This window comes from Nicotiana sylvestris, chromosome 5, assembly GCF_000393655.2.
Source record: "Nicotiana sylvestris chromosome 5, ASM39365v2, whole genome shotgun sequence".
NCBI lineage: Eukaryota > Viridiplantae > Streptophyta > Magnoliopsida > Solanales > Solanaceae > Nicotiana > Nicotiana sylvestris.
In genome coordinates, this window is record NC_091061.1 from 3,520,940 (window position 1) to 3,533,717 (window position 12,778).

General features: G+C 33.5%; 1 protein-coding gene across 1 annotated transcript; it reads left to right on the forward strand.

Annotated features, from left to right (window-relative positions):
- The first annotated feature begins 8,650 nt into the window (after positions 1 to 8,650).
- LOC104235112 (serine hydroxymethyltransferase 4-like) lies at positions 8,651 to 11,826 on the forward strand. The gene is made up of 4 exons (XM_009788791.2): positions 8,651 to 9,387; positions 10,227 to 10,617; positions 10,709 to 10,810; positions 11,320 to 11,826. Exons 1-4 carry the CDS (start codon positions 8,710 to 8,712, stop codon positions 11,562 to 11,564), a joined length of 1,416 nt encoding a protein of 471 aa, XP_009787093.1. The 5' UTR covers positions 8,651 to 8,709; the 3' UTR covers positions 11,565 to 11,826.
- The last annotated feature ends 952 nt before the right edge of the window (positions 11,827 to 12,778 follow it).

Sequence of the window (12,778 nt, forward strand, 5' to 3'; positions counted from 1 at the left end):
TGTGAAATTAATTTTGAATGAAAATTCAATACAAGATATTGATCGATTTTTTTACCCTTTAAACATATATTTTACCTTAGATAAAATTATCATTTAATTATTTTTTTAATATTTTAACACTTTGATATCAACTAATATTTTGCTTATTAATATTTTTTTTATTTTCACCATGTAGAAAACACTAATATTTACTCTTTTTAACCTAACTTAGTGGTAGTATTTAACTGAGCACGAAGTTTAAAAAAGACAAAAGATTTTAGAATTTATGGTCTAAACAAGCCACAAATGTTTATGCAGCTATAAATCATCTTTTTAAGAGCAAATTAAAAAGTTTAACATTAAATTATTTCTAAATAAAAAAGTATGAATTTTATTTTTGGGACATATTAGAAAAAGAAGTATGACACATAAATTGAGACAGAAAGAGTAGGATTTTAAAATCTAAGATTTTAGCTTATATAAATCATTCATTTCATGAATTAGGTAACGTAACTATAATTATTTCCAAAAATGTAGTAAGCCAAATCAAACAACTTTTTTTATGAAAAATCATTAGAAAACATGGGTTCAACGTTCTCTTAATTGCCTTCGGACACAATTAAAAGTACAATAATTTTTTATAGCAATTAAATAATTAAGATAATTAATAAATTTGAGTTTCTCGTTTCATGACAAAGCAAATACTTGTGCTAGATAGACACACAAGATTTTTATCCATTTAACTGAAGGATCAGCATTCTTCACTTTCAGAAACTTACACTTTTTTCTTTCATTTTTATTTTATAACTCAAGCATATATTTTTGATATTTATATAATTTTTTACAAAATCTTAATTCTCATTAATATGGGTACACGCACAACGAGCGTACCCTAAGACTAGTTAATCCAAATATGTCACGATCTTCCAAATGTCTTCACAATTACGGAGCTCGCGTGTGAATGCTACTCTTTTAATGAGCATATCAACCATACCCTTAGCTCCGGTTTGGTTATAGATTTTGGCTATTTTTTTAAAATAAATTAAAAATATTATTTTTTCATAGAATACGATCAGTTTTTGAAAGATAAATTTCCAAAAAACTAGTTTAGGATAGTTTTTGGATAAAATTTTTGCTTTCATCACAAAACTTTAAATTTTTTTTTTCAAATAAAATGCATCTTCAAACACCACTTTAACTTCCAAAAATTAATTTTCAATAAAATTTTAATAACTTTTTCTAGCTTAGCATCCTAGGAGATCGGAATATTTCTCCAATTTCGTCAAATTCCAAATAGTATTAATTAATTTTTGTACTTTCACCAACTCCCTGGTTTGGTAAAAGAGTTGTGTACTTCCTGTATGAGTGGACAAGCAGAAAAATAGGACAAAAAAAGTTGGTGGTAGTGGTTGAGTTGAATTTCTTAAGCAACCATATTTTATTGAAAAGGAATATAATACTAGAGGTGTTAATCGGGCCGGTTGACCCGCTAACAACCCGGTTCAACCTGGCTCAGCTCGTTACTGTGCACTCATGTGCGGGTTGAGACGGGTTGGACGGGGGCGGGCTAGTAACGTTAAATTTTCGTCAAACGGATACCCGAACCCGCCACAACCCGTTAAGCCCTTAACGGGTTCTTAACGGGCCTCAGCCGCAAAACCGCCTAAACTATCAATAACATTGAAAAAAAAAATATAAGATAGTTAAAAATAATTAAAAAAAAAACGAAAGCCCGACCCGCCCGAACCCGTACGGGCCTATAGAACCCGAAAAATCCCAGCCCGCTAACAAGCCGCCCGTAACCCTAACGGGCTGGCTATTTTTGTCCAAGCCCACCCGATAAACAACTATATATAATACTAGATTTTTCCTCTTGTGGTGGAAGGCTACAATTTAATTAATTAATTAATCTTTTTATACTTTTCAGAAAGATGGTGGGGGAAATAAGGTTGGTAAGAGATATTAACGTAATAACAATATGTCTTTACTTTAAATAAAATAAAAAAAGAGGAGAAAAAACGCATGTATTCTTGTCGTGGACTAGTAGTGGTCTTTCACCTACCAAAAAGAGAGATCAAATCCAAAAATGAATTAGGAAAATGATAATATTGTCACAGCTCAAAGTGTCTTACCAGGAAATTATCCTTTCCACTTCTTGAGCCGTATCTGTTGAAAGGAATAAATAAAAATAAAAGAAATCAGATATAGACAGGCAGTGGCGGAGGCAGGATAGATTTTGAACCCCTTGACCACTAAACTATACTTTTGGATTGTGTTAAGGGTGTTCAAAACTTAATATATAGAGATAAAAAAACAAATTTTGTCTTATATATACAGTGTAATTTTTCGGCGAAGGGTGTTCGGGTGAACACCCTTGCGCCCCTAAATCTGCCCCTGTAGACAGGCCAAATGATGAACATTTTGCGAGTTGCAAATTTGTGTATTATAAAATGCGATGGAACAATCATCATGCAATAGTAATTGAAGGTCGTGATAGAGGAGATCGAGACACAATTTAGCGTATAAATAATATTTCGAGTTAAAATTGAATACACATATTTTTTAACTTTAACATAGCAACAATTCATGGAAATAGAGTTTAAGCCAGGGGAAGAATGTCTATTTTTTAAAATTGGAGTAGTAGTTTTGTTTACCTCGAAAATATGAGTAATAATTAAATTTGATTTGTGGTTTTAAAGATATGTGATTTGGTTCAATACCAATTAATAATCAAAAAATATGAAGTAGCAATGAAAGAGATAAGTGAATCAAACCAATGTAATTCAGCAGCGGCGACCTCGAGCTTAGTGACCCCGAGGTTGACTTAGAACTATAAGAACAATTAAGCAAGAAAAGTAAGTAAGAACAGTAGAGCTAAAGGATGATTCTGATGAACAGTAGGCAAAAAGTAGAGAGTATATTATTTTCTCAATGATTAGATGATTTTACAAATGATTAGGGTCCCCTTTATATAATAAGGGAACCCTAAATAAGGAATATTTCTATTTACAGTAAGGAATATTCTTGACACAACTGTCTAACCGCCTAGTACGGAATCGTACAATCCTATTCTGGGATTTGCGCTATGATCTCAAGAACGTGGTAGTAATCTCGCTCATTCTATTACAAGTCCATAACGGTACTATTTCGGGGTCGAGCATACTCGGTCTCGGTACGCATCGTGCTCTATCTTCGAACTCGAGTCTGGTCCCTCGAGCTCGAACTCGACCTCGCCTAAACTCGGTCCCTCGAGCCTATAATCGGAGGCATGCGATTATGACCGTATACAAGTTTAATTTTTAAATGAGAAATAATTTTCACCCATTTTCTTTTTATTTCCAAAAAAAAAAACACTCTCAAAGACAAATTTATATTGGAACTCTACGGCAAAATTTATGAAGTAGCAACCCTTGATAAATTCTTCCCATTGTGACAACTATTGTTTACATTATAATGTTCAATTTAGCTCAAATAAGTTTTTCTCAACTTTGCATAGGAAGTGTACTAGAGAAATAGAGCACATCCTTCGGAGGTGTTAAACACTATTGAATGAATAAACTTTATTTTAATTTCCATAAAATGAGGGTTAGGTTTTCTCATGGACCTTTTTATATTATATTACGATATTCGATCATTTGCCTTTTCATCACTTTGGCCTGGAGCCGGTATAGGATGTAGGCTTGTCTTGCATAGTCTCGAGTCGATGATAACTAAATATAGAGAGAAGAAAATCCTTTGATTGACCAAGGATAAGAAATCTACTCTATCTATTGATACGGAAAAGATTATTGAGAACCAGACATGTAATAAATTTGTTCTTCTTTCTAACCGATCCATTGCGTGGTACATTGCCCTGCCCGTGGAGGAAGAAGGCATACGCTCAAATATAAAATCTTTCATGCCAATCGTGTCGTCAAGAGATATGAAATATCAACCCTATTTTTTACTGGATCAAAAATACTTAGAAACATACTATCTATCTTCACATGGTTTCAAGTATTTAATTAATGAGAGCACAGGTAAGTAGATCTCTAGAGTGTGGCAAGTAGTGAACATATATTAGTGGAGATCTTCATTTATAGACCACCGCCACATGGGGCAGTGCTTAATTTAAGGCAACGACAGGCCGTCGGTTGTGTTTTGATTTCACAAAAAGTAGAAGAATCACAAAAATATGTGTTTGGTTGGTGTCGGTAATTGGATCTGAATGCTCAAACGTGGGCGAGTTACTCCCATTTCCTTAACAAAGCAACTTATTTATATTGTTTTCATGTATTGCCAATCCTACCCTTTTAGTTTTTTTTAGCTAGCGTTTGATCATAAATTTTTAAATTTGTTTTGAAAAATTTGATACGGGTGAATTTTGATTTGAATATGAAAATGTGTTTGGATATAAGTTTTCAAAATATATTTTACTTTTTTAAGAAAAAAACATGAAACGTGACTTATACACAAATTCTAAAAACTATCACATATACCCAACAATACCTTTATCAATAACATTCATTATATTATCGCAAACCATAATCCTAAACATAAATAAATTTGATATAAAATTTACTACATAATACAGTATCAGATGACCGATAAGTCGTAACAACATTATTACAAAATAATAAATCGTGAGCTCTTTTATAAAATACAAAAGTTTGAGGCAATTTTTAAAAAATATAATAGTGATAGCTGATTTTGGGATTTGGATTTTGGAAATTTGCCAAAATACAGCTAAATCTATGGTCAAACATATATTTGCCAAGAAAAATCTCTTATTTGGCAAAATCTATGATCAAACAGGTCATTAGTTTTCGTTTGGTAGAATTTGAAATTGTATTTATCTCGTGTTTTCTTTGCCGCTAGAGCAAATTTCACGTTATAGTCATTGAGTTTTACCTATTACTATAACAATTAAGTTAAAAAGTTTTCTTGTCAACACAAAATTACTTGAACTTTGTCAATTATAATAGTAAGAAATTATTTTTCATCTTGTTAAAATAATTGAAATTTGTTCACTAAAGCAGTGAAGTCACTACATTTTATCCCTAGTTTAACAAAAAATTAGTGGGGAAAATTCATTTCCTCCTAAAATCTCCCATCTAAACACTCCAAATTTGTATGAAGGCTTAATTAGCAAGTATAGAGTAGTATCGTTGAAGTTTGTCGTACGATAGTTAATGAGGCAAGTGCCTCATGCCCCTAAATTTGGGAGGCCCTATTCTTTTTTCTTTCTTTTTTTAAATAATAGGTTTACAGGTATTTTAAAAAATAATATTTTAATATTTTTTCTTATATAAAAAGGAGAATATTTTTGCTATGTAAATAACGTAATTGTTTGGCTTACTTAAAAATGGATAGTATGAATATTTAACGTGTGAATTGAAATTGATTTGATAAGGGAAATAGTATAAGTTAAAGATAGTACTTTGCTTATATAATAATATTAACATTTCCCGTAACATTTGCTTCAGCGAAAGAAGTTTTTCAAAATTAACATTACTAATCTTAGCTAAGATCAATAATGTCTCAAAAAAAATTAAATAGTTTGGCTATATTATTTGAAAACAAATTATTTTAAAATTTAATTATAAAATATTATTAACAGCTTAGCATCTCATAAATCCAGAAGAATAGAATTCAAATAGAAATATATATCATAACCTTTTTAAAAAAATTTAAACCTCACGTTAAACTTTGGCTTTAGGCTGTATATGTGCTTGAGCCGCCCCTCAGTGAATGAAAGTGTAAAAAAAAAACTATCGGTACAAATCTTGATACCAATTATACACCTTAAATTAAAAAAAAAATAACAACATTGGTTTTCATAGCAGGGGCGAATGTAGGTTTCGGACAGCGGGTTTACTAAACCCAGTACTTTTCACGTATAATATATATTTATGTGTAAAAATTTACTAAAATTATAATAAATAGTAGTGTAGACAATAAATTTGCGTCGAAAAAATAAAATCAAGACCGAAAATATCGCAACAATCGTAGTATTTTATTTTGAGTGTTACAATTTTTATGGATCCTCTGATTCTTCTTTCCAATTGTAAATAAATTCAAGGGCCTTTGAGCTTGATCTTGAATCTATGTTTGTTGCCACGAACGATGATCTTGAATTCAACTGGCACGAATTTTGATTTGAACTCGCACTTCTTAAGCCTTGATTTGTTCTTCGTTCTTGAGCTTGAACTTGATTAGTTCTTCGTTCTTGAGCTTGAACTTGATCTGTTGAACTTGATTGCTTGAAGCTTGAAACTTGTGGAGGAATTCGCGGTGTTTGATCCACGAGCTCTCTCTTGCTTCTTGTTATAACTTCTGAGTTATGAAGACCCCTATTTATAGTGGTGGAAAGGAGGAGTTGTGATAAGAACAAACTCTTTCCGACCAATCAAGTTGAAGTGTGACATGACCGCATTTGATTGACCAGAACGTGTCACTTACACACGTGGCACGATTTCATTAGCCTTTTAATGTGACTTGGCATGCCTTGTCATTTTGATACGTGGCATGATCGTGCTGGCTCTTCCGTTTGACTTAGTGTGCCACGTCATTTGACACGTGGCACTGGGCCTCTAGTAAGTTGACATCTTGGGCTTATTGAAGTGGGCTCATCACTTTAGCCCAATTAAATGGGCTAGCCCAATGGATTAAGACTTATTTAGTTAATCCATACATGTTGGACTTATATAATTAATTCAATTATAATAGCCCAATAAATTTATTTGAACTAATATATCTTGAATTTAAAATATAGTCTAAATTATTTTATGAATTTAATTCCAATAAAATTTATATGCCTACATATAGATATGAATCTTTAATTTTAAAAATATAATAAATTTAATGTTTAAAATAGCAAATGTTAAACTCATAGAGGTAAAATTCGGGATCCGCTCTGCTTCATAGTGTTAGAGGACGACCAGCAAACGAGATGGAGACTAGCTTTTTGTTTTAACGTATATGATTCCAAATATTTAACTTTTCGGTACTATATGAGTTCAAATAAGTAGTACTAGTACTTATTAAAAAGAAGCATATAAGCCTAAAAATAAAAATATTGTTATAAAAACAAAATTTTAAAAAGTACGAACTATACTATTTTGGATTCTGTCGTTGTTTCGTAACAACAACAACAATAACATAATTCAGTAAAATTTTACTAGTGGGGTCTGAGGAGGATAGAGTGTACGCAGATCTTACCCATATCCCGGAAGGATAGATAGGCTGTTTCCGAGAGATCCTCGGCTCAACAGAAGAGACAATAATATCAGAAAAGAACAAAAGAATAGATTCGTAATAACAAAAGAAACCAGAAAAATAATATCAACGCCGTACAAATAATTCATAAAACGAGTAAAAATTCATAAAAGAAATACAAATAATTATTTTGAATCTAATAAATCAAATGAAACATGATAGAATCCCAAATTCTCGTTCATTAAGTTCAACTCTTGGTAAGTATAAAATTTTAAACTGATAAAATTAAATTGGTAAGTTTATAGAAAAAGTCATAAATTGGATGACCATTAACTAAAATATAGAAATTTACTTTTCTTGATTGTCATGATATAATTTCCGATATAGATGTTAAATCTCTCCCTTGACAAAAAGAATTCAACCACCTAATTGACTACCACGTCACTTCCCTTTTTGGCCCTCCATTCACCAACCCCAACATCAACTTCACCAACATCCAAACAACAAAATAAAATATATTTTCTAATCTATCAATAATAGTTATCCTCAATAATAATACATTATCATCAGAGACGCGACCATGAATTTTAATCGCTTTAAGTTAGTGGGTTCTCAATTAATAATTTATATATATTTAAAATTTTTTTTAAGACAAATACAAGGTTCGAACCAAAGCAACGAGGTTCGCCTGAAACCGCTCTCGACACTCTAGCTCTGCCCCTGATTATTATAACGACCTATTTTTTTTGGAACCAATTTTTCCTGCTATGTTATAATATATGTTTTTTTCAACGGTACTTTACTATAGCAACAAAAAAATATCAGAAGAAATGAGATTGTTAAAAGGAATTTTGACTAGGGCTGTGCACGGATCGGATCAGATCGGATTTAGCATATTTCAGATTCGAATTTCGAATTTCGGATTCTAGAAAATGCAATCCGAATCCGATCTGAATTATATCGGATCAGATCGGATTTTAAAGTTTGGATCGGATCGGATATCGAATCGTATTATTATGCCTCAAAGTTAAACTAATATGTATATTTTCTTTGTAAAAGAGGCAATACATTAAGAAAAATTCATGTTTATGCAATTATGAGAGTACTATGATGCTAATATAGTTAAATTTAGCAATTGTAAAGGTGATAACTTGGAGGTTGATGTAAATTAAAGTGTAGTATTTATACATGTCCTAATAATTTCGGATTTCGGATTGGATTGAATTAAAATACACCAATCCGAAATTTTAATAAACATAATCCAAAATCAGAAATTCAAAATTGAATAGATCGGTTCGGATTTCGGATATTCGATCCGAATGAACAGCACTAGTTTTGACTGTATTCATAAATAAAAATAAAAAAGAACAAGAAGATTTAAAAAAAAAAAAAAAAAAGGAAAGGGTGGGCGAGGGCATTATTGTCAATTCACTCAATCTTACCTCTTTAAATATTCCCCTTCCACTTCCTCTTCAATTTGCCCACAGCCCTTAAATTTTCTCTCTTTCATTTCTTCCTCTCAATTTTCCTCTAATGGATCCCGTTTCAGTTTGGGGCAACGAACCTCTCTCCGCCGTAGATCCCGAAATCCATGACCTAATCGAAAAGGAAAAACGCCGCCAATCCCGCGGAATCGAACTAATCGCATCGGAAAACTTCACATCATTCGCCGTAATTGAAGCTCTCGGCAGTGCTTTAACCAACAAATACTCTGAAGGAATTCCCGGTAACCGTTACTACGGTGGAAATGAATACATTGACATAATCGAAAATCTAACGAGAAGCCGTGCTTTAACGGCTTTTCATTTAGATCCGACAAAATGGGGAGTAAATGTTCAACCCTATTCTGGTAGCCCAGCGAATTTCGCTGCGTATACAGCTGTTTTGAATCCACATGATAGGATTATGGGATTGGATTTACCATCTGGTGGACATTTAACTCATGGTTATTATACTTCTGGTGGGAAGAAAATTTCTGCTACTTCGATTTATTTTGAGAGTTTGCCTTATAAGGTGAATTCAACAAATGGATATATTGATTATGATAGGTTGGAAGAGAAGGCTTTGGATTTTAGGCCTAAATTGATTATTTGTGGTGGTAGTGCTTATCCTAGAGATTGGGATTATAAGAGATTTAGAGAAATTGCTGATAAATGTGGGGCCCTTTTGCTTTGTGATATGGCTCACATTAGTGGTCTTGTTGCTGCTCAGGTATATTTTTTTTGCTCTGTTCTTCGTTTTACATTTTTGGTGTTACTTGGATCTGCATTTGGATTTTGAAATTTTCACAGATCTGCATTGCCAAATATAGTAGCTTTCGCCCAGACTCTATATATGTGTTAAAAATTAATTATTTATGTACGAATATTAAATTCAGAACCCAGTTTTACTAGCACTTAAGGTCGTTATCCTAGAATTTAGAACGCATAAAGTTCAAATCTTAGATCCGCCTATTTTCTTGTGTAAAGTGCCTTAAAATATTATAGATCTGGGTGCCATGCTTTGTGATCTATGTGTTCATTTTGATTGAACACATTGTTTTACTCGATGTATGTGTTAAGTTTCTTACTGAATATGTACAAAATTTGAATTTAGAACCCAATTTTACTAGCACTTGAGTTCGTTATCCTAGAATTAAAAATGCATAAAGTTCAAATCCTAGATCCGTGTACTTGCTTGCGTAAAGTGCCTAAAAATATTATAGATCTGGCTGACGTGCATTGTGATCTGTGTTCATTTTGATTAATTATTCATTAAAATAATTTCATGTGAAGTTTATAAAGATTTTTTTCTCAAACAAGTGGATCTAGAGTGAGGAAAAGATTTAAGATGTGGGAACTAGAATTGGATCAACTAGTGTCTCAATTTCTCTTTACATGATGAGCATTATGAGGCTTAATGCGGACCAATGAGTTCAACTTTTCTTGAGATATCAGTTCTGATACCACACTTGGATTTGATGTGGATTGTTAGCATCCGTTTTAATTGATGCAATCCGAGATCTAGGTCTTGTTGTGCTTCAAGCTGAATCTTGTTATTTGTGGACACAGGAAGCTGCGGATCCGTTTGAATATTGTGACTTGGTCACTACCACCACTCACAAGAGCTTGAGGGGTCCAAGGGCCGGTATGATTTTCTACCGCAAGGGCCCTAAGCCACCAAAGAAAGGCCAGCCTGAGGATGCGGTCTATGACTTTGAAGACAAGATTAACTTTGCTGTTTTCCCCTCGCTCCAGGGTGGTCCTCACAACCACCAAATTGGTGCTCTTGCTGTTGCCCTGAAACAGGCCGCAACTCCTGGTTTTAAGGCTTATGCTAAGCAAGTGAAGGCCAATGCAGTTGCTCTTGGTAACTACCTCATGAACAAAGGATACAAGCTTGTAACTGGTGGGACTGAGAACCACCTTGTCCTTTGGGATCTTAGGCCTCTTGGTTTGACTGGTAAGAGTTCTTTTTATTCTAAATCATCTCGGAGAAGTCTTCTAACCATTTAAACAGTGATTATGCAAATGAACCATTTTGTTTTTTGCAGGTAACAAGGTTGAGAAGCTTTGTGACCTTGCCAACATTACTGTTAACAAGAATGCTGTTTTCGGTGACAGCAGTGCTTTGGCCCCAGGAGGTGTTCGTATTGGTAAGTTTTATGTTGAACTTCTAGTAAATCTGATTAGTTAAAAAGTGACTTGAAGCATATTGTATGTTTCCTTTTCAATATCTTGAGCTTGATATCAAGGTCAGTGAGAAATGTTTTCCTTCTGAGTATATGATCGGGTTCCATGTTCCATAAAATGTTGGATTATAATGTAGACCTACTTCTTAGTGTGTCAATAAGGTGATTAGAATAGGAAAAAAGAAAAGCTCAAATGACATGGAATAAGACACTAATATGAAAGCCACCTTAAATTTACTTTGGCACTTATGTTTTTCTACTTGTACCGTCTTTAGTGCCTATCCAAAAGCAGAAGCCAAGCCTTCGAATTTCAGAGAGAATCCGTAGTCTTGCCTTAGTTGAAACTTGAAATCCCCCAGAACTCTTCTTCTTTCACATAATATAAAAAAAGAAAAGAAGAAGAATCTATTTCAATGCATAATGTTAAGGTCCTTCATTAGACATTTTTAACTAACTGAAGTTCCCATTTGCAGGTACTCCTGCAATGACATCAAGGGGATTGGTTGAGAAGGACTTCGAGCAGATTGCCGAGTTCCTCCACAGGGCCGTTACCATCACCTTGAACATCCAGAAGGAGTACGGAAAGCTTTTGAAGGATTTCAACAAGGGTCTTGTTAATAACAAGGAAATTGAAGAACTCAAGGCTGACGTCGAGAAATTCTCATCCTCTTTTGACATGCCCGGCTTCAAGTTGTCCGAGATGAAGTACAAGGACTAAATTCACAGTGTGCATCACAACTGTTATCGCGTTTCTTGGTTTGTTTCTTTACTTTTGATGGAAGAAAAAAATTTCTCTTCGAGTTAAACTCAATTCAGAAGAAAAACAAATAATGGTTTTCCTCTTTATTCTGCACTTGGTGCTGTAGGTTATTGGATTTTTGTCTTGCAAGGCAGTTCGTAACTGGCCTCTTCTTAAACTTTACCAAGATTGTAATGTCCAAAATGAGTACCACGAATGTATGTTGTTTTCATTTCTTGTATCTTTAGTAATGCAAGCAATGCTCTGTCTCTTATATATGACTAATCACTTCTACGCATACCCATAAAAAGTGAACGATATTCTCTTAGACGTTGACAGTTGATCATTTTGCGGAGTTCATAATTTATTAAAAATGTAGATACGAGCAAACTTCAAAAGCATCAGACCGTATGTAATGGCTTGTGAAAAGGTGTAGTTAATTCACTACAAATAGACTGAACATCGTAGTAGAGATACATCTCTCAAAGATCGACTTGAAGGTAGCCATACTTATCTTACGATATAAGTGGACTACCCGTGATATCGAAAAACCGAACTTAAAGGCCTTTCTTCAACTCCCGCTGAGGAAAGTGCCGATATCTAATTGATTTGAGCCATGTATCTTAGGAAAGATTTTAAGAAATTTATTTCATCTTTTTCAAATAAAGGGAAAAAACACCTAAAATTAGTTTCGTCAGGAAAACATGGTGCCTGGTTTAGTTTACAATACATTAGATCAATGGAGAACCTAAACACTACATTTTTATAGTGGAAGCTACTAATGACATACAAAGATATTGGTGCTAAAAAGTATTCCTCTGAAATTTAAGGCGGTTGAGCAATCACGACTAAAAAATTCGGAGTCTGCCACTGCACTAAATAGTGTAACCGCTATCAGGTGAAACCTATTCAAACTCATCATACTGGTCTACTGGATGTCACATGTACAACACTAAACAACGACAACATACCCAGTATAATCCCACATAGTGCGGTCTGGAAAAGGTAGTGTGTACGTAAATCTTACTCCTACCTTGTGGATATGAAGAGGCCGTTTCCAATAGACCCTCGACTCAGCATATTAGTCTATTGGATGTCACATGTACAGCACTAAAGAGGAAACAATCTGGACGCACAATAAATTATAGATGCATCAAACATGGAACGATCCGAGTCTTGTAAACTGACAAGTA